This window comes from Marmota monax, unplaced genomic scaffold, assembly GCF_021218885.2.
Source record: "Marmota monax isolate L192 unplaced genomic scaffold, Marmota_monax_Labrador192_F-V1.1 WCK01_AAM20220418_F8-fsc00014, whole genome shotgun sequence".
In the NCBI taxonomy this organism is placed as follows: Eukaryota; Metazoa; Chordata; class Mammalia; order Rodentia; family Sciuridae; genus Marmota; species Marmota monax.
In genome coordinates, this window is record NW_026695222.1 from 16,594,940 (window position 1) to 16,621,816 (window position 26,877).

At 37.8% G+C, this 26,877-nt stretch overlaps 1 protein-coding gene across 3 annotated transcripts in view; it reads left to right on the plus strand.

Annotated features, from left to right (window-relative positions):
- The window catches only part of Phf20 (PHD finger protein 20), a 127,836-nt gene that overhangs the window by 60,502 nt on the left and 40,457 nt on the right, over positions 1 to 26,877 (plus strand). The window contains exons 5-9 of one of the 3 annotated variants that reach the window (XM_046432940.2): positions 4,678 to 4,757; positions 6,602 to 6,989; positions 11,447 to 11,560; positions 12,668 to 12,856; positions 13,809 to 13,988. In XM_046432940.2, coding sequence (XP_046288896.1) covers positions 4,678 to 4,757; positions 6,602 to 6,989; positions 11,447 to 11,560; positions 12,668 to 12,856; positions 13,809 to 13,988 — 951 coding nt within the window. The remainder of the gene's footprint in view (positions 1 to 4,677; positions 4,758 to 6,601; positions 6,990 to 11,446; positions 11,561 to 12,667; positions 12,857 to 13,808; positions 13,989 to 26,877) is intronic. The other 2 variants (XM_046432943.1, XM_046432942.2) reach the window with 2 other exon arrangements.

The window sequence follows — 26,877 nt, forward strand, 5'->3', positions numbered from 1 at the left end:
CACATTGGAGAAGGATTTTCCTAAAGGGACAGAAGTTGTGGATTATGTTCACTGATATAATGCTAGCATAGGTATAGGTGCTCTGTGCTTTCTGGAGCTTGGTGCTGTCTTTGGAGCCCTGATTGAGAGAGAGGCTGTAGTCTTAGTCCCTGCTCAGTGATTATGGGCTCTTGCTTCAGATTCATTTGAGCAACTAGAAATCAAACAAGGAATTAGAACAGATGAGCAGTTTTGGAAATTGTCAGCTACAGAAACTAAGCCAAATAATATAAAATTGCTCAGAAGAAAAGGCTTAGGGGTAGAGAAGGTGGGCGGGCCTTCAATCCTGTGCATATTCCTCTATCCACCCGCTGAGGCACACCTGTGGAAACCTCAGGACTTCAGGAACACACCATCTGTGGCCTTTGGAATTCTCTGATTCTTGGAGAACGAATGGGCTGGAGAAGGGATTCCACAGTCACTGCCATGATGGATCCAAGAGCAGCAGAACTCTGTCCATAGCCAGGTGTGTTGGCACATACCTGTAATCCCAGTGATTTGGGAGTTTGAGGCAGGAGGATCACAATTTTGAGGCCGTAGCAACTTAGCAAGACCTTATCTCAGATTAAAAAATAAAAAGGGCTGTGGATGTAGCTTAGTGGTAGATAGTCCCTGGGTTCAATTTCTAGTACCACAATGAACAAACAAAAATACCCACAAAAAAAATTGCACAGTCCAAAGTCATCTGTGTATCCCTACTTCCTTGATCTTGGAGAATATAAGCTTACTGGGCATCATTAGTTCTGTTCTTAGCAGACTTTCAGCTATTCCTGGTTGCTCTAAGATTGTCTGATATGTGAAGTTCTTAACCCGCAGAGAGGCAAGGCTGGGAAGGTTTGTTTGATCTGGTACCAGTAAGGGCAGAGGTTCCTTAAGAGAACCTAAGGTGGTAACGTTGTGTCAAGTTAGAGGAGATACAACAGGATATGCTGTTTTCTTTGATGCTAGGGTTAAAATCCACGGCCTCATTCATGCTAAGCATGTGCTGTACCACTGAACTATCTCCCCAGCCAAGGATGTATTTATTTTTTGACATTTACATGGTATTCATTAGATGACGTTTGTGGCCACAGCAGAGCTCTGTTATCAGCCACCCATGGGAAAATTTCCCAGGAAGACCCTCTTTTAGTTATACATGAAACCATGAAAGTAGATTTTTGGGCTTTCTCCAGAAGTGGGCCTAAGCCCACTATTGTTGTCTATTATTATTACATAAAAGTATGTTTATTTATTTAGGTACCGGAGATTGACCCACATCCCCAGCCCTTTTTATTTTTTGCTTTGAGATAGGTCTCACTAAGTTGCTCAGGGTCTTGCTGAGTTGCTGCAACTGGCCTTGAATTTGTGATCCTCCTGCCTCAGCCTCCCTATCACTGGGATTACAGGCAAATGCCACCACTCCTGGCCCTTCTGATTTATTGAAGCCCAAATTAGGCCTTGTTCAGCATGATCCTGGGAGGAAGTTCCAAGATGATCCCTTGTAGTCTCTTGTAGGTCAAAAAGTCAGGAACAGGATATTGATAACTAAGGACAGGGGCCCTTTGAGCACTTTTGACCGTAGTTTGGGTCATTTCATAGTGGCCAGCAATGTTCTGCGCGAGTGGTTTGGATTTAGGCTGAGCAACTTGAACTATGGGCATTGTGAGCTGGTGGGAAAAGAACTGGTCAGAGGTTCATAGGCAGTCTTGGGTTCTCATCCTCTCTCTGCCTTAGACTTCCCATGGAACTTGGAGTCTTTCATATAAGGCTTCATTCTGGAGTCTGTCTTCAAGGGGAAGCTCCAGAACTAATTAATTAAGCCTCAAAATTAACCCCAAATAGCTGTCAGATACTACTACTTAATATTGCCCTTTTGGATGGTGGAAATATCTGTAGAAATGACAGTTTTTATTTTGATGTTACTGAACTTTGTTGATAAAATAGTTGAAAGTATAGGCTTGGGTGACTTACCAGCAAATTAAATTTTACTTTACATTTTTGTTACTGGGGATTAAACCTGGGGCACTTAACCACTGAACTATACCCCCAGCCCTTTTTATTTTTTATTTTATGAAAAGGCCCCATCCCCACCCCAAGTTGCTTAGGTCCTTGCTAAATTGCCGAGGCTAGCCTTGAGCATGCAATCCTACTGCCTCAGCCTCCTGAGTTACTGGGATTACTGTGCCTGGCTGATTTTTTTCAGATTTTACTAGAACTGGATTCTTAAAACTCCCCCATCCTTCTCCCTCCCACTTCATTTCTAGACTGTGCGGAGCAACATTACACTTGAATGAGCAGGGTCTGTTGAGAATTCTGAAGTATCACTTGCTTGCCAGTACACTCACAGTATAGACAGTTTTTGGAAAGAGAGGAACCTAGACCTCTGTTGTAGGGACTCATAAATCATTATTGAGCTGCCTTATGTAGAGAATTGTTTATGTTTACATTCTTAGTCTTCCTGGATCATGTTCTGCCGTCTCATTGCTGATGTTTTTACTCCACCAAGCCTATTTGTGTATCCTGATATCTTTGCTAGTCAGTTTCTTTCTGATTGGTGATATATTGGTAAATAATCACCTTTATGTTGTAATGCCCAGGAGTAAAGGTCAGTAGGTGATTATTAATTGCCTATGGCAGTGCTTCTCTGACTTTGGTGTGTATCAGAATCACCTGGAGGACTTGTTAAAAAAAAAAAAACAGTTCTATGCCCCACTCCCAGAGTTTTTGATTCAGTATAGCTGAAGTGGGGCTGGTAAGTACTTGTCAGTACTCCTGACTAGTTCCCGGGAGTACTGATGCTGCTGGTCACACTCTGAGCACTGGTCTGCTGTGACCCAGGCACTGTATGAGGAAGAAACTGATGCAAGACATCGTCTCTGTCTTAAAGAACCTTCCTTCAAGTTAAGATATGTATGTATATGAAGGTAAACCTAAATGTGGAGTTCTGCAGGCCAGGTGCCAAATGAATCTGAGGAGTTCAGAGCAGACTGAATTTGCTAGTAGTATAGAGGCCAGGAAGCTTTCACAGATCTGTTGTGGTCATTTGAGCTGACCACGTAAGGATCAATAAGTGGCACCTTCTAGGCAGGAAAATATTTTGATAAAGATGTGGAGATGGGAATGTTAAAGGCACTTTTAGTGGATAGCAAGTCACTTTGAGTTGGTGGGTATTTGATGCTAGTAAAGACAAATAGTCTTGAAAAACGGGCTCAGACTGTGTTGGACTTTGAATACTAGGGTTGGCTAGCTATTGACAAGCTTTGTTTAGGACAGAAGGAAATTTGATGTGGGGAGGGAATGCACTAATGAGGTAAAAGCTGGGCATGGTGGCAAGCACCTGTAGTCCTAGCTACTCAGAAGCCTGAGGGAGACAGATCCTTTGGCCCTAGGAGTTTAGGAGCCAGCTTGGGCAACATAGCAGACCTTGTCTTTAAAAAAAGAATAAAGAAAAAGAACAACGTAACCAGGAGATCTTAAATTCCTTATTGCATTCTTCTGTTCCCACTTGTCAGGGATTTTTATTAGGTGGAAAATCAGTCCTGAAAATTGAACTATGTTTACTAATGGTAAACCATTACATAATTACCAGTTGTTAACTGGTAATCTTGAGAAGATTAACTGTGACTTTTTTTTTTTTTTTAATCTCTGCGAGTTTGGGGGAAAGGAATACAGAATTAGTTCTGCTTCTAAGATGCAAAGTTTTGAAAGCTTTGGTTTGTGTGCAACTAATGAGAACTGTTGTAGTTGAATTTTTATTTGGGAAGATATGAATATTTGGGGGGGATGGGGATGTAGTCTAGTGGTAGAATTTGGGCTTAGCATGTGCAAGGCCATAGGTTTGATCCCTAGCACCCTCCCCCCACCGCCAAAAAAAAAGAAAAGTGGTGGTGGGGGGAGTGATCCTTAACAATCTCTTCTAATGGAAATAAAATAAAACTGATAGTAGAGCAGGTAGCATTTAGTGTTTTGGCTAAGTCTCTTTTCAAATACCATAATAGGAAGTTAATTCATATGGATTTTAAGATTAATTTAATCACAGAAAACATACTTTAGCATAATTTTTGAAGTTTATTTCTTGGGGGTGTAGCTCAGTGGTAGAGTGAGTGTGTGTTTAGCATGGAGGAGGCCCTAGATTTGATCCTCAGTATCAAAAAACAAAACCAAAAAGATATTACTGCCCCCAAGCCCAGAAAATAAATATTAAATTACAAAAATTAATAATTCACCAAGGAAAATATAAGTCTGCATTTTCCTCACATTCTTAATTGTTTTAGGCCTAAATTCAGTGCAGACTATTTTTATTTTAATGAAGCATTATGAAAATTAGATTTTTTTGATAGATTTTGAGTTTAATAGATAAAAATCAAACTGTAATCTTGACTAAGAAATGAAGATAAGCATGCTATAATCTTGTAACATAAATAGGATAAAATCGTTTTTTTTTTTTTTGGTGGTGCTGGGGAGCAAACTCAGGGCCTCATTCATGCTAAGCAAGTGCTCTACCACTGTGCTACATCCTTAGCCTTGAATGTGATTCTTAAAAAAGTTTTTAAACTCACCTAAATGTATTATGTGGTTGAAGCTCTCTTGTGTTTATGCTCTGAAAAATTGCTGCTTCCATGAAACTACAAGTTAAAATAATATCTTCTTGAATTTTAGGTACTTACACTGTGAAATTTTATGATGGAGTAGTTCAGACTGTCAAACATATTCATGTCAAAGCTTTTTCCAAAGATCAGGTGAGAAATGTGGTTTCGTGCTTTGTGTTATGAAAATAATGCTAACTTTGTACTTTTGTTTCTTAAATAAAGACATTACATTTGTTTATGATGGCAAGTCTTTATTTCCTCCACCTGACACAGTTTCACCGGAAAGTAATACATGAGTTTTCAGACGTTGTAAATATTGTCTATCTTTGCTATTTCTTTTTCAAATTGTCTTTTTCAGATTGTCTTTTTCAAAAATGCTGAATATTTGGACACTACTAACTGATATCTGTTTTCCTCATCTTTTCTCAAAAGTGTCTGATTACTCATCTTTTTTCTTCTTCCTTGCCCTTCTCCCATGGTTGTTACCCATCACAGGGAACCTGTCATAACACTAGAGCAGACCTGGAACATGTTTTCCCCTGTTCTACCTTTGTCCTTTACCATGACTTAGGACCATGACTTGGGTGGTTTACACACTTACCCTTTGCTGTGGATTTAGCACTCACTTGTGCTCGATATGTCTGATTCAGGAATTTAGTGTTCTGGTGTCCCATGCACCTTGTACTTACTTGGCTTGAGCATGGGGTATGAGTTTTGATATTGGAAATATGGTCTAAACAGATAGGAGCCTGTAGATTGTGTTGCCTACTTTAATCATGATTTTTTTTCCCTGTTAATTTCTGTCATCTTGATTTTAAAAAAAAAAAAAAAAATATATATATATATATATATATATATATATATATATATAAATATAAATAATGAAGTTGGACCCAATACCTTTATTTTATTTGTTTTTATTTTTGAGTGATCTCTGGGATCGAACCCAGTGCCTCACACATGCTAGGCAAGCGCGCTACCACTGAGCCACAACTTGGGCCCCATCTTAATATTTTAATGAAAAGGTGAGAGGAAAGTAGAGATCAAATTTTGGATATTAGTGTTTTAAAAAATTCTGTTACTGGTTTAGCTGTTAAGACAGCTAAAGGAAATTAGTAAAAGATTTTATTACTGAGACATTATAATTGGCTACTCACCTTTCAATGATTGTTGATGGGATAGTATTTGGTGATTTTTTTTTTTTAACCCCCGTCCTGTCTTCCTGTGATGAGCAAATGTTTTGACTTATCACAGATTTTAACAAATTCTTCTATACATCCACTGAAGAATGAGACATGATATCTTTAAAGGTATCCTCAAAAATGTTTTTACCTTCTGGGTTTCCTTTTAAAAAAATTGACAAAACTTTGGTCCTAATGATACTTTCTCTTCCATTATTTTTCCTTCAGGCATTTAAAGAACTATACGGTACTCTAAAATGTTATTTTGGCCTTAAATTTGGCATTTGTGTTAAGTTTGTGGAATGAGTATATTTGAATATAGATAAAAATAACTGAATTATGAGCTTGTCCAGAATTGGCAGATTATATTCAGAACCTCCCAATTACCAGTTTGTGTTTTTCTCTACACTAAAATGGGGCATTAGCATATGCTAGCAAACTGAGGTAGGCCTCTGAGAAGTCCTGAGTCTGTAGAATCAGGCTGAGGACAAGCGGGTCAGAGCCTGAAAGCATTTTTTAGAACACCTCTGTCAGAAAAATTGTTTCCAGAAAAGATCCTGGGTAGTTGTCTGTCCTTTTATCCATTCTCTAGTGACCTCATCATCATTCTTTGTCTCAGAAGAATTGAACTCGGTATTTGTTTTTATTTAGTATGGGTCCTCAAACTTCGGGGTATATTTTCAGTGGTGTTTTGCATTATGTGACATGGCAAATGTCCTCTTTTAGTTTCTCCATAAATTTGCAAACAGCCTCCTAATTTTTGATTTGCAAGTAATCACAAAGTGTGTTTCATCGCTATTTTGCTCATTTTAGAATATTGTGGGTAATGCTAGGCCTAAAGAAACAGATCACAAAAGTCTTTCATCATCTTCCGATAAACGAGAGAAATTTAAAGAGCAGAGAAAAGCCACAGTCAATGTGAAGAAAGACAAAGAGGACAAAGCCTTAAAATCGGAAAAGCGACCCAAACTGCCCGACAAAGAAGGAAAGTTAATCTGTGCTGAAAAAGGGAAGGTGTTGGAGAAAAGCCTTCCCAAGAACGAGAAGGAAGATAAGGAGAACATTTCAGAGAATGACAGAGAGTACTCTGCAGACACTCAAGTGGATAAAAAACCTGAAAACGACATTGTGAAGAGTCCACAGGAGAACTTGAGGGAGCCAAAAAGAAAACGAGGCAGACCCCCTTCCATAGCTCCTACTGGTGAGTTTTCCAAGTGGGCTCTGCAGTGGGTGATGCCAGAATGTTCTTCTGTGGCCTTTTGCAGGTCTTTCTACCTTCTGCACTTCAGTTCTTTGTATTTGTGACTGACTTTGGCTGTGATTGAGAGCAGGTTGTACCAGGGACCTGGCTCTAAGTGAGGCATGTTCGGGAGTGTGGGCAGGACCCAGCTTTGGGTTGGTAGACTCTCCTCAGAGACTTCAGCTTACATAACAAAGCCCAATGAGCCAAGACCTTTTGCTTGTCTATTCAGATGATCTCAATTGAAAGAAGCCTGATAAAACCTGGCATTAGGAAATATGGTTTTAATGAGACAGATAAGAAAGAGGAAAAGAGGAGGAGGAAAATGGGGTAGGCAGGGGCTGCGAGTGTAGCTCAGTGGTACAGCATGACCTAAGTATACATAAGACCCTGATTTCAATTCCCAGAACCAAAAAAAAAAAAAGGAAAAAGTGGGCCAGAAGGATGCTGGAGCTAGGGAGGCATAGGTGCATTATGAAATTGATCTCTCTAGAGAGTGATTATTGATAGAAAATTTTCATAAGTCTAAATAAAAAGCTAAGGCTGAGTGTATGTAGCTCAGTTGTTTTTTGGGGGGATTGGCTAACTTCATTTAGCATTATCTTCTCTAATGCCATCCATTTACCTGCAAATGTCATGATTCTATTATTGCTGAGTAAAATTCCATTGTGTATATATGCCACATTTATATAGAGTGCTTACGTAGCATGTGAGAGGTCCTGGATTCAATCCCCAGCACTGCAAAATAATAAACAAATAAACAGTAAAATAAAAAGTTGAGATGGTTAATTGATAAGAGTCAAAGAGGACATAGATTTAGAGGAAGATATAGTTATTTTAAAAAGAAGTATAAGCTTGGAACTCCTAGAAAACCAAGGATGAAACAAATCTTGATTTCTTCCTAAGCCAAATATTCATTTTCCAGATTGATTGTATAAATGAAGAATCTCCTAGGGTTCTAGACCAAACCTGTTCATGATTAAATATGTGGCGTTGGTCTTTAGACATTCTTCCTTGCATATTCCCTATACAAATATTGAAAAACTGTGAATCTCTTAGCACATTTTTAAGTAATATCTAGTTTTTTTAAATAACTTTAAAATATAAAGTTTGACATAAAATATATTTTCATCAAAACAGTGAAACTACAGTGTTAGTTCATTCATTATTCCCTAATATAGTAGCTTTTATTCCCTAATATAGTACCATGCAAAGCCAATCCTCCTTATCAAACCAAAATGCCCCATCAGATCCAATTTTTGTGGGAAAAAGTCTACCTTAGTTTACATCAAATAAATGTATTTTGTACTTACTCCCAATAGACTAGCTTCTCATATCTAAATTCTAATTTTATAGGAAATTAGATAATAGACTGATTTGTCCTCAGATGAAATAAGGGACTTCCCTTATTTCAGTAACTATAGTTGGATTTTATTCTCGAGAGCTGAGCATGCTGCTGGGCATGGTATTGCATGCTTGTAATCTCAGTGGCTCAGGAGACTGAAGCAGGTGGATTGCAAGTTCAAAGCCAGTCTCAACAACTTAACAAGACCCTGTTTCAAAATAAAAAATAAAAAGGGCTGGTGGTGTAGCTCAGTGGTCATGTGCCCTTGGGTTCAGTCCCTGGTAATGGGAGTGGGGGGGTGGGGGGGTGGGGATGAGTATTTGGAGGTGGGGGCTGAGCATGCTGGACTTGTCCCTATCCCTGAATAGGGGCTAGATCTGTGTATAAGGTAGCCACAAGCCACATGTGACTGTTGAGAACTTGGAATTGAGATGTGTTGTATAAAATGAACACTTGGATTTCAAATACTCAGTACAAAAAAAGAGCACAAACTCTTTTTTTTCTTTTGTGATGATGGGGCTCAAATTCAGGGTCTTGTGCATACTAGGCAAGTACTCTATCACTAAGCTACATCTCAATCCCAGTAATTTTTTTTATATTGATTACATGTTGAAATATTGGTTTAAAAAATTTTTTTTATAGTTGTAGATGGACAGAATGCCTTTATTTTATTTGTTTATTTTTTTGTGGTGCTGGGGATAAAACCCAGTGCCTTACACGGGCTAGACAAGTGCTCTACCACTGAGCTACAGCCCCAGCCCACATGTTGAAATGTTTTTAAATGTATTAATGTATTAATATGTTTAAATAAAATAAATTATTTAATTTGATTTTTTAAAACTTGTTACTATGACTACTAAAATTTTAAAAATTATGTGTGGCTTCTATTTCTGGCTTTCATTGTACTTCTATAGGTCAGTACTGTCCTTAAATTTAGTTGCTTTCTAGACAGCCTTCTGGGAGATTTTCATAAGAAATACCCCCTCCCCCCCAAATACACACATACCTTTCTTTTCCTTTTTCCTCTTTAGCCTCCACATATGAGAGAAAACATATGATCTTTGGCTTTCTGAGTTTGGTTTATTTCATTTAACATAATGTTGTCAAGTTCCATCCATTTTCCTGCAAGTGTCATAGTTTTATTATGGCTCAGTAAAATCCATTGTGTATATACCACATTTTCTTTATCCATCCATCCATTGACAGACAACTAGGCTGGTTCCATAGTTTGGCTATTGTGAATCGTGTTGCTGTAAACATTTGTATATATGTATCACTATAGTATGATGACTTTTAATTCTTTAGGATAAATACTGAGGAGTAGTATACCTGGGTCATATGGTGGTGGTTCCATTACTAGTCTTTTGAGGAACTTCGACACTGATTTCCATAGTGATTATGCTAATTCACAACCCTACCAACATTGTAAAAATGTTTTTCTCCACATCTTCTTGGTAATGTGAATTGTTAACAATACTCAAGTTTTGTATGGTCAGTTCTCATTTCTGTAAGGTATCAAAAGGAAAAAGGCTTGCTGGGCGTGGTAGAACACATCTGTAATCCTAGCTACTCAGGAGGCTGAGGCAGAAAGAAGAGAAGGATCAAAAGTTTGAGACCAGCCTCAGCAACTTAATGAAACCTTATCAAGGTCAGCCTCAGTAACTTAGTGAGATCCTGTCTCAAAATAAAAATAAAAAGGACTGGGAATGTAACTCAGTGATAAAGAGCCCATTCAATCCCTAGCACCAAAAAAAAAAAAAAAAAAAAAAAGACTCAGTGGTAAAAAGTATCCCTCGGTTCAATCCCCAGTACAAAAAGAAGGCGACTTGCCAAATATCTCATACATAGTTCAAATCCCCTTAACGAAATTGCTTGGAATAAGTTTTCATTGATTTGGTAGAGCCTTGGGTTCCCTAGCTTGTATAGAATTGATTGGGAATAGATTCTGAGCTATTTTGAGAGGGTTGCTTGTATTTGTGTTTAACTTGGAATGTGTGTGATCCAAGTTCTTACCACTTGGAACAGAAGAATGTTGGCATGTTGGGAAGTCTGAACACAGGAAGAGCCAAGAATGAGGGTGGCCTCGGAGCTCAGCCCTGTTTGTGTTCAGCCATTTGACATGGCAGATGTGCAGATATTGGACTTAGATGAGTTTTTTCTCTCTCCATTTCTTCTTCTCTTCATTCCTTTTCCTTCTCCTACCATTTACTTGCCTTCCTATCTCTTCCCCTTTCTCTCTCACTCTTCCTTACCCACTTTAGCTCTGCCTTCCTGTCAAAAGCTCCCCAGTTTCTTTTTCCTTTTTTTTTTTTCTTCTTCTGTCTGCCTTTTAGATTCTCTCTCTTTTTTTTTTTTTCAGATTTGGGGAGAGCTTCATAAATTTTAGGCTTAAAAATAGCGAGCAGTCTTTGAGGGCTTTGTGTCTGCACTACTGAATTCTGTGAGAGCTTCCTGCAAGATTGACTGTCAAAAGCATGCTCTTCTGAGATTTGCCTGGGACTTTTTTTTTTTTTTTTTTTTTTAAAGAATATAAATGTTGGCATTCTTTTTAACCTTCAAAACTAAAACTAATGATAACAAATTCAGCAAGAAGAAATTAAAAACAGTAATTAAACTCTAGATATACATTTTAGGAATTAGCATGCATGATGGATTTCAGGAGAATATTGGATAAGTCAGATTCCCCCCCCCCCTTTTTCTCAGTAGATACAATTTTTAAGAGATGATTTAATAGTGACAAAAATGACTTTTCTGTTGCTCATGCAACTTCAGGTAAAAAGCAGTCATGTTGCACTGTGGTGTTCTAAGAAGAGGGTTTTAAGAAAGCTGGGTCATAAGAGAGAGTACAAAAAGAGATTTAGGATATCAATCTGCAGAGTGTCAGCATGTCCCAGAGGTAGTAATTTCTCATTTATTTCACTGTTTTTTCTTGTGCCTTAGAAATAATGCCCCTTTTGAGGGTTTATTTACAATGCAAGGATGTCTTCATATGTTAAGTAATTTTTATATAAAATGCAAGATTGGACACTGAGAAATTACATATCTTTTTTGTATGGTTCTGTATACATCATAGCTGTGGATTCAAATTCTCAGACTTTGCAACCAATAACATTGGAATTGAGAAGACGGAAAATATCAAAAGGAAGTGATATCCCAGTAAAACGTCCTCGACTTGATAAAAATTCATGTGAGTCTCCAGTTTGTGTATGTGTGGCTAGAATTGGGCATTATTTGGGTCAGCCTCCTCTAGGTCCGTCCTGTCTTCTATGCCTTATAGGCTCTAATGATTGTTCCTGTGCTGCATGGTAACATACACCTGTAATCCCTCTGACTCAGAAGTCTGAAGCAGGAGAATTGCAAGTTCATGGCCAGTCTGGGCAACTTAGCAAGTCTCTAAGCAACATAAACTGTGTCTCAAAATAAAATATAAAAAGAGCTGGGGATATAGCTTAGTGGTAAAGCATCCTTGGATTCATTCCCCTTACACTTCCCCCCTAAAAAGATTGTCCTTGATTGCATGAATTAATGTGAATGGGCTGTAGTTGATACTGGAGTTTTTGCTTAGAAGAAACACAAAATTGTATTAGTGTTGGGTTCAGTGGTGTCATATCCATTTCAATAAACTACATTTGATTTGGATTCCTTTAGAAATTTAAAGGCATAGGAAGGTATGGACTTTATTCCCTAAGTGAAACTTTTTAAAATACTATTTATTGGTAAGAAAAATACCCTGTTAAAGAATTTGTGATGCCTCTAAATAAAACTCTATTGACTAGCATGTGAAGCCCTGGGTTTAAATTCTCAGTAACCTGCCACTCAAACAAATAAACAAAACTTAATTGACTTTGGATGTTAACATTATAGACTTTCATTTGGGAAGCTCCAAAATAGAATTTAATTGACAAGACTGGGACATGATTTGGCACATATTTTCAGACGCTCAATTCTTTTTTTTTTTTTTTTTCAATTTTTGTTTTTTAGTTATCAAAGGGCTTTTTATTTATTTGTTTGTTTGTTTGTTTATATGTGGTGCTGAGGATCGAACCCGGGGCCTTACACATGCTCTACCACTGAGCAACAACCCCAGCCCCTACACTCTCTTAATTCTTAACAAAATAAAATCTATACTGGCAGAGACTTTGCTTTTGCTTTAAACTATAGGGAAAGGTTAATAATTTAACATTCCAGAAGTTTCTCTTATAATTCTTTACGGAGGCACCTAACCCGGAAATCTGTAGTAACAATTATTTATTCCTGTTGCTCTTTGGATTACAACTCTCTTAATGCTTTATAGCCCAGGAAAAGTCAAAAAACTGTTCCGAAAACGCTGACAAAGACTTGTCCAGGAGACGGTCTTCCAGGCTGTCCACTAACGGGACCCATGAGATCCTAGATCCTAACTTGGTTGTACCAGATTTGGCTGATAAAGTCGATACCGATCCTTCACAAAACAAGTCATCTAGTACCAAGGAACCTGAAGAAGGTGAGTCAGAGACTGTTTTGAAATTGTTTTGCTAACTTGGTGCTTTTCTAGTAAGAACCATCTCTAGCTTCCATAAGTGTTAGGTTGTCTTAAAATCAAATTATTAAATGAGCTGCAGTATTCTCATATGGTTCTTCATTGATTATTCATTCAGTAGACAAGCTTTCTGGATGCATTTGTGGTTAGTTGTGTTTTTATATTATTTCCTGCTGGGTTGGAATACAGTACTAGAAAAGCCCTGCCTCTGTCTTTTCTGGTGCCATCTCACTCCACGCCTCTGCCTTTTGTTGACATTTCCAGTATTTCTCCTTTCCCTGTAGCCTCTTTTTTTGTATGTGTATATGTGTGTTGCTGGGGATTGAACCCAGGGCCTTGTGCATGTGAGGCAAGTATTCTACCAACTGAGCTATGTCCCCAAGCCCCTAGCCTCATTTTTGAAATGGTTACAGCCTTGGCTGTATGTGTGGGGACCTGTGAATGTGATTTTTTTTTTTTTTTTTTTTTTGGAGATAGGGTCTCACTAAGTTGCTTAGGGCTTCACAAAATTCTGAGGCTGGCTTTGAACTCAAAAAGTCCTGCAGCCTGTCCTCCTGCATCCTCCAGAGCTGCTTGGATTATAGGCATGCACCACTTTTTAAAAAATTTTATTTTATTTTATTTTTTAGATGTCTATGGAGACAATACCTTTATTTTATTTGTTTATTTTTATGTGGTTCTGGGGATTGAACCCAGTGCCTCATGCATTCTAGGCAAGCACTCTACCACTGAGCCACAACCCTAGCCTCCATGCCACTCTTATATGTTATGAGATTAATGGGGTTTCTCCAAGTCCCAGGCTTTCTTAGTCTGTTATAGGACTTTTGGTTTTTAGATTGATTGATTGATGAATATGTGTGTGTGTGTGTGTGTGTGTGTAAAATATATCTCAAGTGCTTTCTTCGTTTTCTTCTAGGTCAGTTGAAATCTCCTTTGGAAGCTGGCTCCGTCTCATCTGCACTAACTTGCCACTCCTTTGGGGATGGATTGGGGGCTGTAGGCCTGGAATTGAATTGCAACTCAATGGGAGAAAACACTATGAAAACAGAACCAACATCGCCCCTTGCTGAGTTACAAGAGATTTCAACTGTGGAAGGTTCATATTTAGAGTTAACTCAATCTTCTTTTTACATATAGTTTTGCTTGTGCTTCGTGAACTAAAACAACAACAACAACAACAAACTTTTCTAATGATGTTTTTATCATTATTTATTAATAATATTTTTATTTTAATGCTCTAACCCTTTCATTACTGATTTTGGTAATCTGTATTCCCTCTCTTCTTGATTAGCATGGCTAGAGATTTGTCAATTTTGTTAATAGTTTCAAAGAACTTTTTTGAGTATAAAAGTAGGATTTATTAAGCAAGAAGAAAAGAGACAGAATTCCCACAGGACAAGAGAGGGAGTTTCCCAAGAACTAACCTTTTATTTTAATTTTCTCTATTGTTTTTCTTTTAAAAAATTTAATTTCTATTTCGATTTTTGTTTTCTTTCAATCCTTTGCAAACCTTAGCTCAGTGATTTTAGGTTTTGTTCATCCTTTCTAGTAAAGAGTTTTGTTTTTTTTTAAATATATATTAGTTGTAGATGAACACAATATCTTTATTTATTTGTTTTCATGTGGTGCCGAGGATCGAACCCAGTTCCTCACATATGCAAGGCAAGTACTCTACCACTGAGCTACAACCCCAGCCCAAGAGTTTAAAATTATCAATTTCTCAGGAGGTACTATTTAAGCTGCATCCTATAGACTTTTGATATGTTGCCCCTCCCTACTTCCTTCTCCTCTTTTCTTCCCTCCGTCCTTCCTTGTACTCTAGGGATTCTGATATATATCCCTAACTTTTCACAGTTTAGAGTGAATATTGAACTGCTCTATATAGATTTTTGTGTGGTTCTGTTAACTTCCCATTTTGTTCTAGTTCCATGAATTGTATTTACATATGCTATAGAATTCTCAATGCAGTATTATAAGTTTTGCTCTAAAACAGTTATGTCTATGTGTATGTATGTATGACGTATATCTATGTATGTGTATATGTATATGTGTGTGTGTGTGTGTGTGTGTGTGTATATATATATATATATTTTTTTTTTTGCGGTGGTAGGGCCAGAATTAAACCCAGGAACACTACCATTGAGCTACATCCTCAATTCTTTTTATTTTTAATTTTGAGACAGAATCTTGCCAAGTTGCTGAGGGGTCTCACTAATTTTCTAAGACTCGCTTTGAACTTCTGGTCCTTTTTCCTTGACCTCCCAAATTGTTGGGATTACAAGCATGTGCCACCATGCCCAGCTTTGTCAGATTTTGATATTATTTCATAGGTTACTGAATCTCTACCTACTTTTTGGTTTTTCAAGTCTATCTTGTGTTAGAGGTTGAATAATTATTTCCCTTTATTTTGCAATTCCTTTTCTTCTTTCTAATCTGTTGTTAAGCCCATCCACTGAATATTTTTTTTAACTGCTAGAACTTATATTTTCTTAGATCCAACTTCTCTGCTGAGATTTCCATTGTGTTTATTCATTATGAGCAAAGTTTTAATAGCTGTTTTGAAGTCTTTGTCAAATCTGACACCTAGATTTTCTTGGGGTTAATACCTATCAAATGACTTTTCTTTTGACTATGGGCCATATTTTGCCTTTGTTTATATGCCTGATATTTTGGATTGTATTCTGGTCATGTTGTGGAGTTGGTATTATGTTTGTTCCTCTAAGGAGTACTGAGTTCTTTATTTTTTAAATGGCAGTTAACTTGGTTGAACTCAAAGTCCAAATTCTTTTTCTCTGTAATGGGCAGCAGGTGAAGTCTCTGTTCAGGTCTTTGTTCAACTGTTTGTAACTCTTTATTTTTATTTATTTATTTTTTTAAAAGAAATACGTAACTTTTTTTTAACATTTTATTTATTTATTTAGTTATAGGTGGACATAATGTCTTTATTATACTTTATGTGGTGCTTAGGATCAAACCCAGTGCCTCATGCATGCTAGGCGAGCTCTCTACCTCTGAGCCACAACCCCATCCAGTTTGTAACTCTTTATATTTTTAGAAATGAGAGACATAGGCAAAGTTTATATTGCAGAAGTTGGGGCCACCTGCTTGTGATTTTCTTTTTTCTAATGGATTCTTCCCACCCCTCGAAGAAGTTGTAGCTGCACTGAACTTTGTATTGCTTTTTTAACCACCAAGACTGAAAGTTTCTATGTGAATTGTAGCTACCTGATACTATTGACTGGAGTTTGAATTTGGGCAAAAAGATAAAAAATGGGCAGCTGATCTAGTGCCCTTCCATTATCCCAAATGTCTGACTCCTCTTTTGTTTTTGCCATTCTTTTGGTGTTCCCCAGTGCCTTTTCCAGAGTTTATAATGATTATGTATAGAAGGGTTGTTCCAGTATGAGCTATTCTACCATTAATAAAAGAGAAACCTCCACCTTGTGTTAATACACAGCCTTAGGAAATGTTATACCTTTATATCATGCAGGAATTTTTTTCTCTCACATAGTGATTGTTTTTTATACTGATGGGCATTTGAATGTAATTGATAATGCATACTTTTAATTTTAATAATATTATGTTTGTGGCAAATGGTCAGAACCCAGGATGGTTGAACCTCAAATAAATAACAGTCTTTATCCTAAAAAGGGAAAAGCATATAATCTCCCTTTTTTGTGTATATGTGTACTTTTATTTTAAAAAAATTAATTAGGGACTCGGGCTGTTGCTGTGGCTCAGCAGTAGTGCACTTGCCTAGTATATGTGAGGCACTGGGTTCCATCCTCAGTACTGCAAATGAATATATATATAAAGTAAAGGTCCATTGACAACTAAAAAAATATTTTTAGAAAATTAATTAATTAATCTTCTTGCCTGAGGGATTGAACCCAAGGCCTCCTGTATGCAAGGCAAGTACTCTACCATTGAGCTATCCTGGACCCTTATTTCCTTTTTCTAAAAACAGTTCTATGGCATATACTTGTAATCACAGCAACTTGGGAGGGTGAGGCAGAATGATTTGAGGCCTGCCTTGGCAATTTAGTGAGACCCTGACTCAAAATTAAAAATGAAAAAATCTGGAGAGGTAGCTCAGTGGTAAAGTGCTCCTGCGTTCTGTCCTCAGTACAACAAACACACACACAAAAATGTACAAATAATATATGCTATTGGCAACAAACAGTATAGAGGTACTCAAATTAAAAGTGAAAGATGTCCTCTGTTTTATTCTTGTACTTTGTTCAAGTTTTTTTCCCCCCTGTGCATTTACATAGGAGAGCAAATAAGATTTATTATTTTTAAGTGTAATTGAGACATGTGTAGGCTTATTGTTCAGACTTATTTTTATAGCATTTCTTGGCTCTTTATTAGTAAATTTATCTTTCTTTTCTTTGTTTTTGATACGAGGATTGAGCTCAGGGCTTTAAACCACTGAGTCACATCCCTAGCCCTTTTTATTTTTTTTGTTTTGAGACAGGGTTTTGCTAAGTTGCTTACGGTCTTGCTAAGTTGCTGAAGCTGGCCTTGAACTTGAAATCCTCCTGCCTTCACCTCCTGAGTTTCTGGGATTTCAGACCTATGCCAGTGAGAGACTTCCTTTTTTTTTTTTTTTTAATAGTTTTTAGTTGTTGATGGATCTTTATTTTCTTTCTTTTTTATATGCAGTGCTGAGAATCGAACCCAGTGCCTCACACATGCTAGGCAAGCTCTCTACCACTGAACAACAACTGCAGCCCAAGACACTTTTAAGAAAGGATTTTCCTGGATACTGATAGTTGATAAATGATGAACAACATTATTGGTTGATTTTAACCAGCTTCATTGTTTCTAGATCTGTCATAATATTGAAACTCTTTTTCCAAATGGTGTTTAAAGTACATCCTAATTATTGGTGTAGTAATTTTTTCCCAAGAATTCTGTTGGATTGGCAGTTTTAAAAAATATATCAGGGGCTGGGGATGTGGCTCAAGCGGTAGTGCGCTCACCTGGCATGCGTGCGGCCCGGGTACGATCCTCAGTACCACATACAAACAAAGATGTTGTGTCCACCAAAAACAAAAATGTAAATAAAATTATTTAAAAAAATATATATCAAATAGAGAATATTTTGAAAATTATTGCAAAAAAGGATTTTAGTATGTTTTCTAAGGCTAAATCACAGTTATTCATTGATGTTCTTCACTGAAAAATATAATAATGCTTGAACATAAGATCATCCCATGGTGCATGTTGGCTTAGTATGCTCATCTTTTTCCTTGCACTGGAGATTGAATCTAGGGGTTCACTGAGCCACATCCCCAGTGCCTTCCTGCCCCCCCCCCCCCGCTTTATTTTGGAGATAGGGTCTCACTAAGTTGCTGAGAATGGCCTTGAACTTGTTATCCTTGTTTCTTAGCCCCCTCAGTAACTGGGATGTGCCACTGCATCCAGATATATTCATCTGTTTTGAATCACCAGGAGAAAACAATGGAAGATTCTGCTTAATGTTGATTATTAAATGCAATTTAATTTTTCTTAGGCAAATATTCATTCAGGAAGACCAATTTCTATTTTTTTAAAAATCTTTTTATTAGTTATTGATGGACCTTTATTTATTTATTTGTTTATATGTGGTGCTGAGACTTGAACCCAGGGCTTCACACATGTGAGGCAAGCGCTCTACCACTGAGTCACAACCCCAGCTCTGCATACTTTTTTTTTTAAATTTTTTTTTAGTTGTAGATGGACACAATACCTTTATTTTATTATTTTATTTATTTATGTGGTGCTGAGGATCGAACCCAGTGCCCCACACGTGCAAGGCAAGCGCGCTACCACCCAGCCCCTGCATACTTGTTTTTAATAAATTTTCACAAGTTGTAGTCTCTGACTTAAGGCAATTAGACCCCTATTAAAACAACTAATTTTTCTTTTTCCTTCTATAAATTTCAATATATGCAAGGAAAAATTAAAACCAAGCAAAAGAGAGTGAAAAGATCTCCCTTATATAGCCTCACTTATTTATTTATCTCTTCACATATTATGGTACTGAAAATTGAACCCAGGGGTACTCTACCACTAAGCTACATCCCCAGTTTTTATTTTAATATATATTTTTTATAACTTTATTTTTTTATGTGGTGCTGAGGATCAAATCTAGTGCCTCACCTGTGATAGGCAAGTGCTCTACCACTGAGCTACAGCCTCAGCCTCCCAGTTGTTATTTTGAGACAGGCCCTTGATGAATTGCCCAGATGTCCTTGAACTCATGATCATCCTGCCTCAGCAGTTGTTGGGATTACTAGCATGTGTCATATACCCAGTTATTGCCCTGTTTTCTTGAAGAAAACATGTTACTAGTTGGTGTTTGGTTCCATCCTTTTAGATATAGTCTGTGCATTTAAACCATACATAACACATGGCTTTTTAAAAGAAAAGAATAATGGGATCATATTATTATTATTCAGTGGCTTGCCATTTTCATATACAGTATTTTCCCATGTCAGTTTGTATCTTTTTTCACAGTGACATGATTTATTTCATTATATGGTTGTTATGTAGTTTATGTAACTAGTCTCTGCTTAAAGTCATTCAAGTTATTTCTAAGTTTTCACTGTTAATTAATTCTCCCTGTTTTAGTTCAGTCTTTTTTTTTCTTTTTTTTGGTACTGGGGCTTGAACTCAGGGGCACTCAACCACTGAGCCCCATCCCCAGCCGTATTTTGAGACAGGGTTTCACTAAGTTGCTTAGTGCCTCTCTTTTGCTGAGCCTGGCTTTGAACTCGCAATCCGACTGCCTTAGCCTCCCCGGCCGCTGGGATTATAGGTATGCGTCACTGCACCAGGCTTCTCCTTGTTTTATAGACAAAGAGCCTGATATGTGGCAAAAAGGAATGACCTAGCCAGAGTTGCACACTTTCCACTGATTGGTAATGCTAAGCCTCTAATTCCTATCTTCTGTCCGTGTGTCTCATTCCATCTGATGGGTGGTATGTACATCAAGTGGAGTTGCTGCCTTTAGAGACTTTACACATGTAATCCCATGAGTGCTTGATGGAGCAGTGTGTACATTCAGACCGGGAGGCAGAGAGGGCAGCTAGGTTTGAAAGGTAGTGCGTGCTGCACATTATGTAGTGTACTTCAGGACAGGCTGGCATCTTCAGAATTCTTTAATTTGAAGGGGAAATGTATTGATTTAGGAGATGAATGATGTTTCTTGTGGAAGAAGAGCTTGGTGGTAAATAGAGGAGGATCCAGAAAGATTGCTGTAGAGAGGCTGTTGCTGAGAATCATTTACCAGGAATGTATTATGTAAGTGAGCAGGAAATGGGTCGGGATCTTTACTAGAACATCCCAGGGACCTTTGTCACTGCCCCAAGCTTCTGCTAAAACATTGGTGTTTTCAAACTGAGATGGAGTCACTTGCTGAGAAATTGGTTGAAGGAGGCTTTTGCGCAGTCGGAGGAGGAGCTGGTGGAGGCAACACATCTACTCCAGAGCTGCAGGGAGGCTGCTGGCTGCTCCAAACCCAGCTCTGATACATGGGGCAGCTCTGCCATCTTGTGGAATGAATGCTTAGTGAATTTTATTTTATTTTTAGGTGGGGACCAAATGCATTCTTGGGGAGAGCATTGAAATGTTCACCAGAACTGTGGGTTGTAGGATTGCTTTCCTTCTATCCAGCTATTTTGTGACCTCAAAAGTATTTTTGTTTTTCTTTCTTCTTCTTCTTTATTTTTGCAGTGGGGTACTGGGGATTGAACTCAAGGGCACTCGACTACTGAGCCACATTCCCAGCCCTATTTTTAATTTTTTTTATAGACAGGGTCTCACTGAGTTGTTTAGCGTCTTACTTTTGCTAAGGCTAACTTAGAACTTGCAATTTTCCTGCCTCAGCCTCCTGAGCCACTGGGATTACAGGCATGTGCCGTCACACCCAGCTCAAAGTATTTTCTTTTTTTAAACCTTTATTTAATTAATTTATTTATTTATGTGGTGCTAAGGATTGAACCCAGGACCTCACACATGCTAGGCGAGCACTCTACCACTGAGCCACAACCCCAGCCCCTCAAAATATTTTCTTAAGTATAAGTCTGTACATGTGTGCATGCACATACACATGCACACACACACTGTGTGTGTGTGTGTATAGTATATGTGGTATACATTTAGTGTACATATGGATATTTACATAGAATTTGGAGATATAGACATCTACGCACCTATATACACATGAACACATTCTATACATATATGCACACATATTTTATACATGTACATTTTATATATATATGTACATATATGAATATATATCCATATGTGTATACAAACACACAGAGACACCAGTAAAAGAGACAAATAGATATGGCATCCTGACAGAATTCACTTGAAAAGGGTATGGATATATATATGGATACACATATACACGTAAACTTTGATTATAGTATCATCTGATTTAAGTTTTCCACTGTAAAACTCTTATTTTCCCCTTTATAGTGAATTTCTTGTGAGAAGATACCTTAAGTGTAAGTAAATATCTTGTTTCTTTACCAAACTTTCAGCCACTATTTTTATATCCACTGATATTTCTTGCTCGAAGCAGTTGTTACTCAGGTGGTTGTTTTTTTTTTTTTAAGAGAGAGAGGAGATAAGAGAGAGAATTTTATTATTTTTTTTTTTCGTTATTGGCGGACACAACATATTTGTATATGGTACTGAGGATCGAACCTGGGCCGCACGCATGCCAGGCGAGCGCGCTTCCGCTTGAGCCACATCTCCAGCCCACTCAGGTAGTTGTTAAATGGTGATTTCTGCCTCTCGTCATTTCTTCTATATTTATTAAATTCTGTCATACTAAGGAACTTTCCTTTCTTTTCCCATTTTTTCTCTTCTTATTTATGTCTGCATGGGCTCATTGATTCTTTTGTTCTATGGGTTATAATCTGTTCCTATCATTATTTTTTAAGATATCTATTTGGTTCCGGATTTGGCCAGTGGGAGCCCTTCAAATGGGTTTCTATTTCTTTTGTCATTCTTTGAGCACTTCCTTATTTTCTGGCATATTAATATGTTCCAAGCTTATCTTATACTTACCTGACTCTGCATTTACCCTATTCTCTCAGAAGTCTGATTACTTTCAGTGGAGAATAGTATTTAAGAACCCAGGTTATCTGGGTGCAAGGTTTATTCATTGCTCCTGGAATATGCAGAGAAAATGTAGAAATTCTTTACCAACTACCCTATTTTCCTGAACCCGTCTCCAAAAGTAACTACTGTCGGTAATTTAATTTCTATTCTGCTTTCTTTCCAGTGCCTTCTCTTTTTTTCTACTTTTTAGTACTGGGGATTGAATCTAGGGGCAGTGTACTACTGAGCTACATCCCGGCCTATTTTAAATTTTGAGATAGACTCTCACTAAATTGCTGAAGCTAGCCTCAAACTTGTGATCCTCCTTCCTCAGTCTCCCCAAAAACTGGGATTATAGGTGTACATGACTCCATTGTGCTTCAGTGCATTTTTAATTTATTTTATTTTTTGGTGAATTGGAAGATTATGTTCTTTTTAAAAATTTTATTGGTTCTTTTCAGTTATATATGACAGTAAAATCTGTTTTGAGATAATTATTCAAGCATGGAATATATCTTATTCTAATTAGGATCCCAATCTTGTGGATGTACTTGAGTTGAGATTCACTGTACAAGGATCTTATTTTTGTTTATTCACTTATAAATGGGTCATTTTGTACATACTGCTAACTTCTGTTTTCACTTATTAATATACCTTGGTTATTGTATCAGTTGATACAGGCCACTTCTATCTATCTTTCTTTCTTTCTTTCTATCTATTTATCTATCTATTTTTAAAGGGTTCGTTAGAATTACATAATACAGGTTAGGTGTGGTTGAGCATGCCTATTATTTCAGCAACTCGGAGACTGAGGCAGTAGGATGATAAGTTTGAGGCCTCAGCAATTTAACATGGTCCTCAGAAACTTAGCAAGACCTGTCTCAAAATAGAAAACAAAAAGAAGTAAGGATTTAATTCAGTGGTAAAATGCCCCTGGATTCAATCTCAGTGACCACCCCCTCAATTTTTTTTTTCACATAATGCAGAGTTGCTGTAATTTGTTTAACTGCTCCTCTACTTGTGGAAATTTTGATTAATTTTCTATTCTGAGCATTTGACCAGGCTTATGAATATTTAAATCTGTTTGTGTTTTCCTTTGATTTTTTTGTTTTTTGTTGCTTTGGAGCTAAGAAAATTATTTTCTTTGCAGACTTGAAAAATATGTTTGTCATTATAATATTTGAGGTATTTGTCAAAAGGTATTAAACTGCTAGGCCATGTGGTGTCATTGCTGACAAGAAAAAAAACTATATGTGGCCTGGTGCTGAGGCAGCACAAGATAATGAGAAGTGGCTCTTTTCCTCTGGCTGGAGAAGCAACAGATAGCAGGATCCAGGAGCAGATGCTAAGTGCTAATGATGAAGCCCAGCAGATAGTCATTTGTGCCAGGAGTGAATGGCATGTGGTCTTTGAGAGCCAGGGCCATCTGGATGCTTTCCTGTTTGTGGAGTGAGCTGGGTCTGGATGGAAGTGAAGACTGGCTGAGCCAGGGAGAAATGGCAGGGAGAGGACATAGGACAAGTGAGGTATGAGCTATGAGAGTATGAAACAGTCACTGTGGCCAGTAGTTGGCTGAGTAGGAACTGAGACATTACTTTGAAATGATAATAGATGAGATTGAGAGCAGAATGATACTTAGGTTGACGTGGACAAGGAATATGGCCAAACTGATACCATCATAAGCCATCTAATTGTGAAGTTCTGAGATAATTAATGGCAGTGGGCATTCAATAAAAGGATTAGGCAGGACTTTTACAGAAAGCATATTTTAAAGCTTTTATTTTTGTTTTAAGTATAAAATAATGTATGCTGTTATAAAAGAAAGAGCATGAAGAATCACCCAGATATATAGAAAATGAGTGGGCTGCTGATCTCATTATTATCTATTACTGTGTAACATTTATTACTATATACATAGTGGACTAAAACAATTTCTATAGCAGCATGGTCCTGTGCACTTTATCAAGGGGTTGACTTTTGCTGCATCCTTACCTGAAAACCTACTCCGGGGGAAGGATCTGGACTTGTATGGTTGTTGGCAGCATTTACTTCCTTGCAGGCTGGCAGACCAAGGGCCTCAGTTTTTTTGCTGGGGACACTTTCAGATCTTACCTTGGGTTCCTCTCTGTAGAGTAGCTGACAACCTAACTTGTTTTCTTAAGCCAGCAAAGGAGAATGTCTACTAGTAAGGCAGACATTATAGTCTTTTGTAACATAATTATGTAAGTGACATACTGTCACTTTTGTCATATTCTATTAGAAGTTATGGGGTGCTGCCCATAATTTAGTTGGGTAAGGGAATTACATGGGAATATGAGTACCAAGAGGTGAGGATTATTAGATTCATCTTAGAGTCTGTTACTCATTTCTCCAGGATAAAAAAAAAAGACATTCCTTAGAGTTATCTTTATTAAAAGCTAAATCTGTGGACCATTTTTCTCTCCACTTACCAGTGTATAGTAGGAATTTAGGAGCTGCAAAAACAAAGGGTGACGCTTGGTATTTTGAGCCTGGAATTTTGATGTCCAGGAGAGAGCTCTGTGCTCTCTTGTTTCATCCCAACAAAAATCTGTTAATCATGCAGAAGAGGTTAGGAGAGCAGTGCAACTATAATCCCAGTAAATTTACGAGGCTATGGCAAGAGGATCACAAGTTTGAGGCCCTGTCTCAAAATAAAAAATAGATAAAAAGGGCTGGGCATGTGGCTCAGTAAGCACACCTGGGTTCAGTCCTCAGCACCAAAAACTGAAAATGAAACAAACAAAAAGAACATGCAGAAGAGCACAGAGCATCTAAATGGTAATATAAGTAACTATTTGGAAATAAAGAGTTCCATACTACTTTCTGAAATGGGAATAAATTGGTTTTAGGAGTTTATCCTTTACTTCAAAAAAATTCTGTTACCCCTTGCTTTGAACCAGACTCCCTTGAAGACTTAATTTATGAATCTTTTGTCCTCTGTCTCTTAGTAACTGCTCCCATCTTTACAAGGATCATACTGTCCAAGGAATGGATGATGTCAACTTAGCTGGTGCCATCAGTGACAGACTCTATGCTGGTGAGAGTTCCAAATGAACTCTCTTCTCATTGGGGAATACCTGCTGTGTATGAGACTTGGGATTTGGTAGACTGGTTCCACAGGCTGATTCCAGTGGATCATCTAGTTTCTTTTCTCTTTGTTTGATGCTGGGGATTGAACCTAGGGAGTTGCACATGCTGAGTATATTCTCCATCACTGAACTGTGCCCCCAATCCCTCTCCTGGTTTCCTGACCGTGTTTTCCTCACCATGTTTTTCTGCTCAGAGGAGCACTGTTCTGGGGAGAAGCAAAATATAATAATATAAAGGAAATGGTGGTTCTTTGTACTATGAAAATTATATGATTATTATATTAGAAATATAATATATGGAAATATATGGAAAATGGGCTGGGGTTGTGGCTCAGTAGCAGAGCACTTGCCTCACGTGTGTTACTCTGTTAAACATGCAGAAGAGGTTAGGCAGAGTAGTACAACCTGGGTTTGATAATCAGCACCATGTATAAATAAATGAATAAAGCAACTAAAAAAATTTAAAACGTTTTTTAAAAATGGAAAAGTACAAAAAAACCTTATTTTTTTAAAAAGATTTGTCATCCCATAATCAAGGTTTCCATTGTTTAAATTCTTATAATTTAAGCTCTTGTTTTGAGTTTTCTTTAACATAGTAATACTGTATATAGTCTATTCTTTTCATTTGTAACCTTTTTTTGATGCGTACTGGGGGTTGAACCTAGGAGTATTTAATCATTGAGCCACATCCCCGGCTTGTTTATTTTTTTATTTTGAGATGGTCTCACTAAGTTGCTGAGGCTGGCTGCAAACTAGCAATCCTCCTTCCTCAGCCTCCCAAATTGCTGGGATTAGAAGTCTGCACCACTGTGCCTGGTGGAAAATATTTTTGATAGTTATATCATTTTCCTATTCCTTTTGTTTTGCTTAATTACCATTACTACCTCATTGACCGATTAATAAAGTGGGGCAGTTAGATGTTTGAATTATGCAGATTATGCTGTAGCTATATCCCCACTGGCTGGGATTACTCATAATTTTTTTGTTTGTTTGTTTGGTACCCAGTATTGAACTCAGGAGCACTCGGCCACTGAGCCACATGCCCTGTCCGATTTTGTATTGTATTTAGAGACAGGGTCTCTCTGAGTTGCTTAGAACCTCGTCATTGCTGAGGCTGCCTTGGAACTCGAGATTCTCCTGTCTCCGCCTCCCAAGCCCCTGGGATTGCAGGTGTATGCCACCGTGCCAGGCTGAACATCTTTTTCAACTTGGATTTGGATCCCCCCACCTCTCCACGCTCGCCAAGGACCAAACTCGGGGCCTTGTGTGTGCTAGGCAAGTGCTCTGGCAGTGAGCTAAATTCCCAACCCTTTTCAACAACTTTGATAAAGAATACATAGATTGAAGCCAGATGCCGTGACTCATGCCTATAATCCCAGCCCTTGGGAGGCTGAGGCAGGAGGATTGTGAGTTTAAGGCCAACCTCAGCAGCTCAGTGAGGCCCTAAGCAACTCAGTGTGACCCTGTTTCTAAATAAAATACAAAAAGGGCTGAGAAGGAGCTGGGGTTGTAGCTCAGTGGTAGAGTGCTCACCTACCGTATGTGAGGCACTGGGTTCGATCCTCAGCACCACATATAAATAAATAAATAAAAAGTCATTGTGTCCATTTACAAGTAAAGAAATATTAAAAAAGGGGGTGGGGGCTGCTGAGGATGTGGCTAAGTGGTTAAGCACCATTGGGTTTAATCCCTGGTGCCAAAGGAGGAAAAAAAAAAAAAGAATACATAGGTTGATTGGCAGGGCACAGTGGCAGATGCTTGTAGTCCACT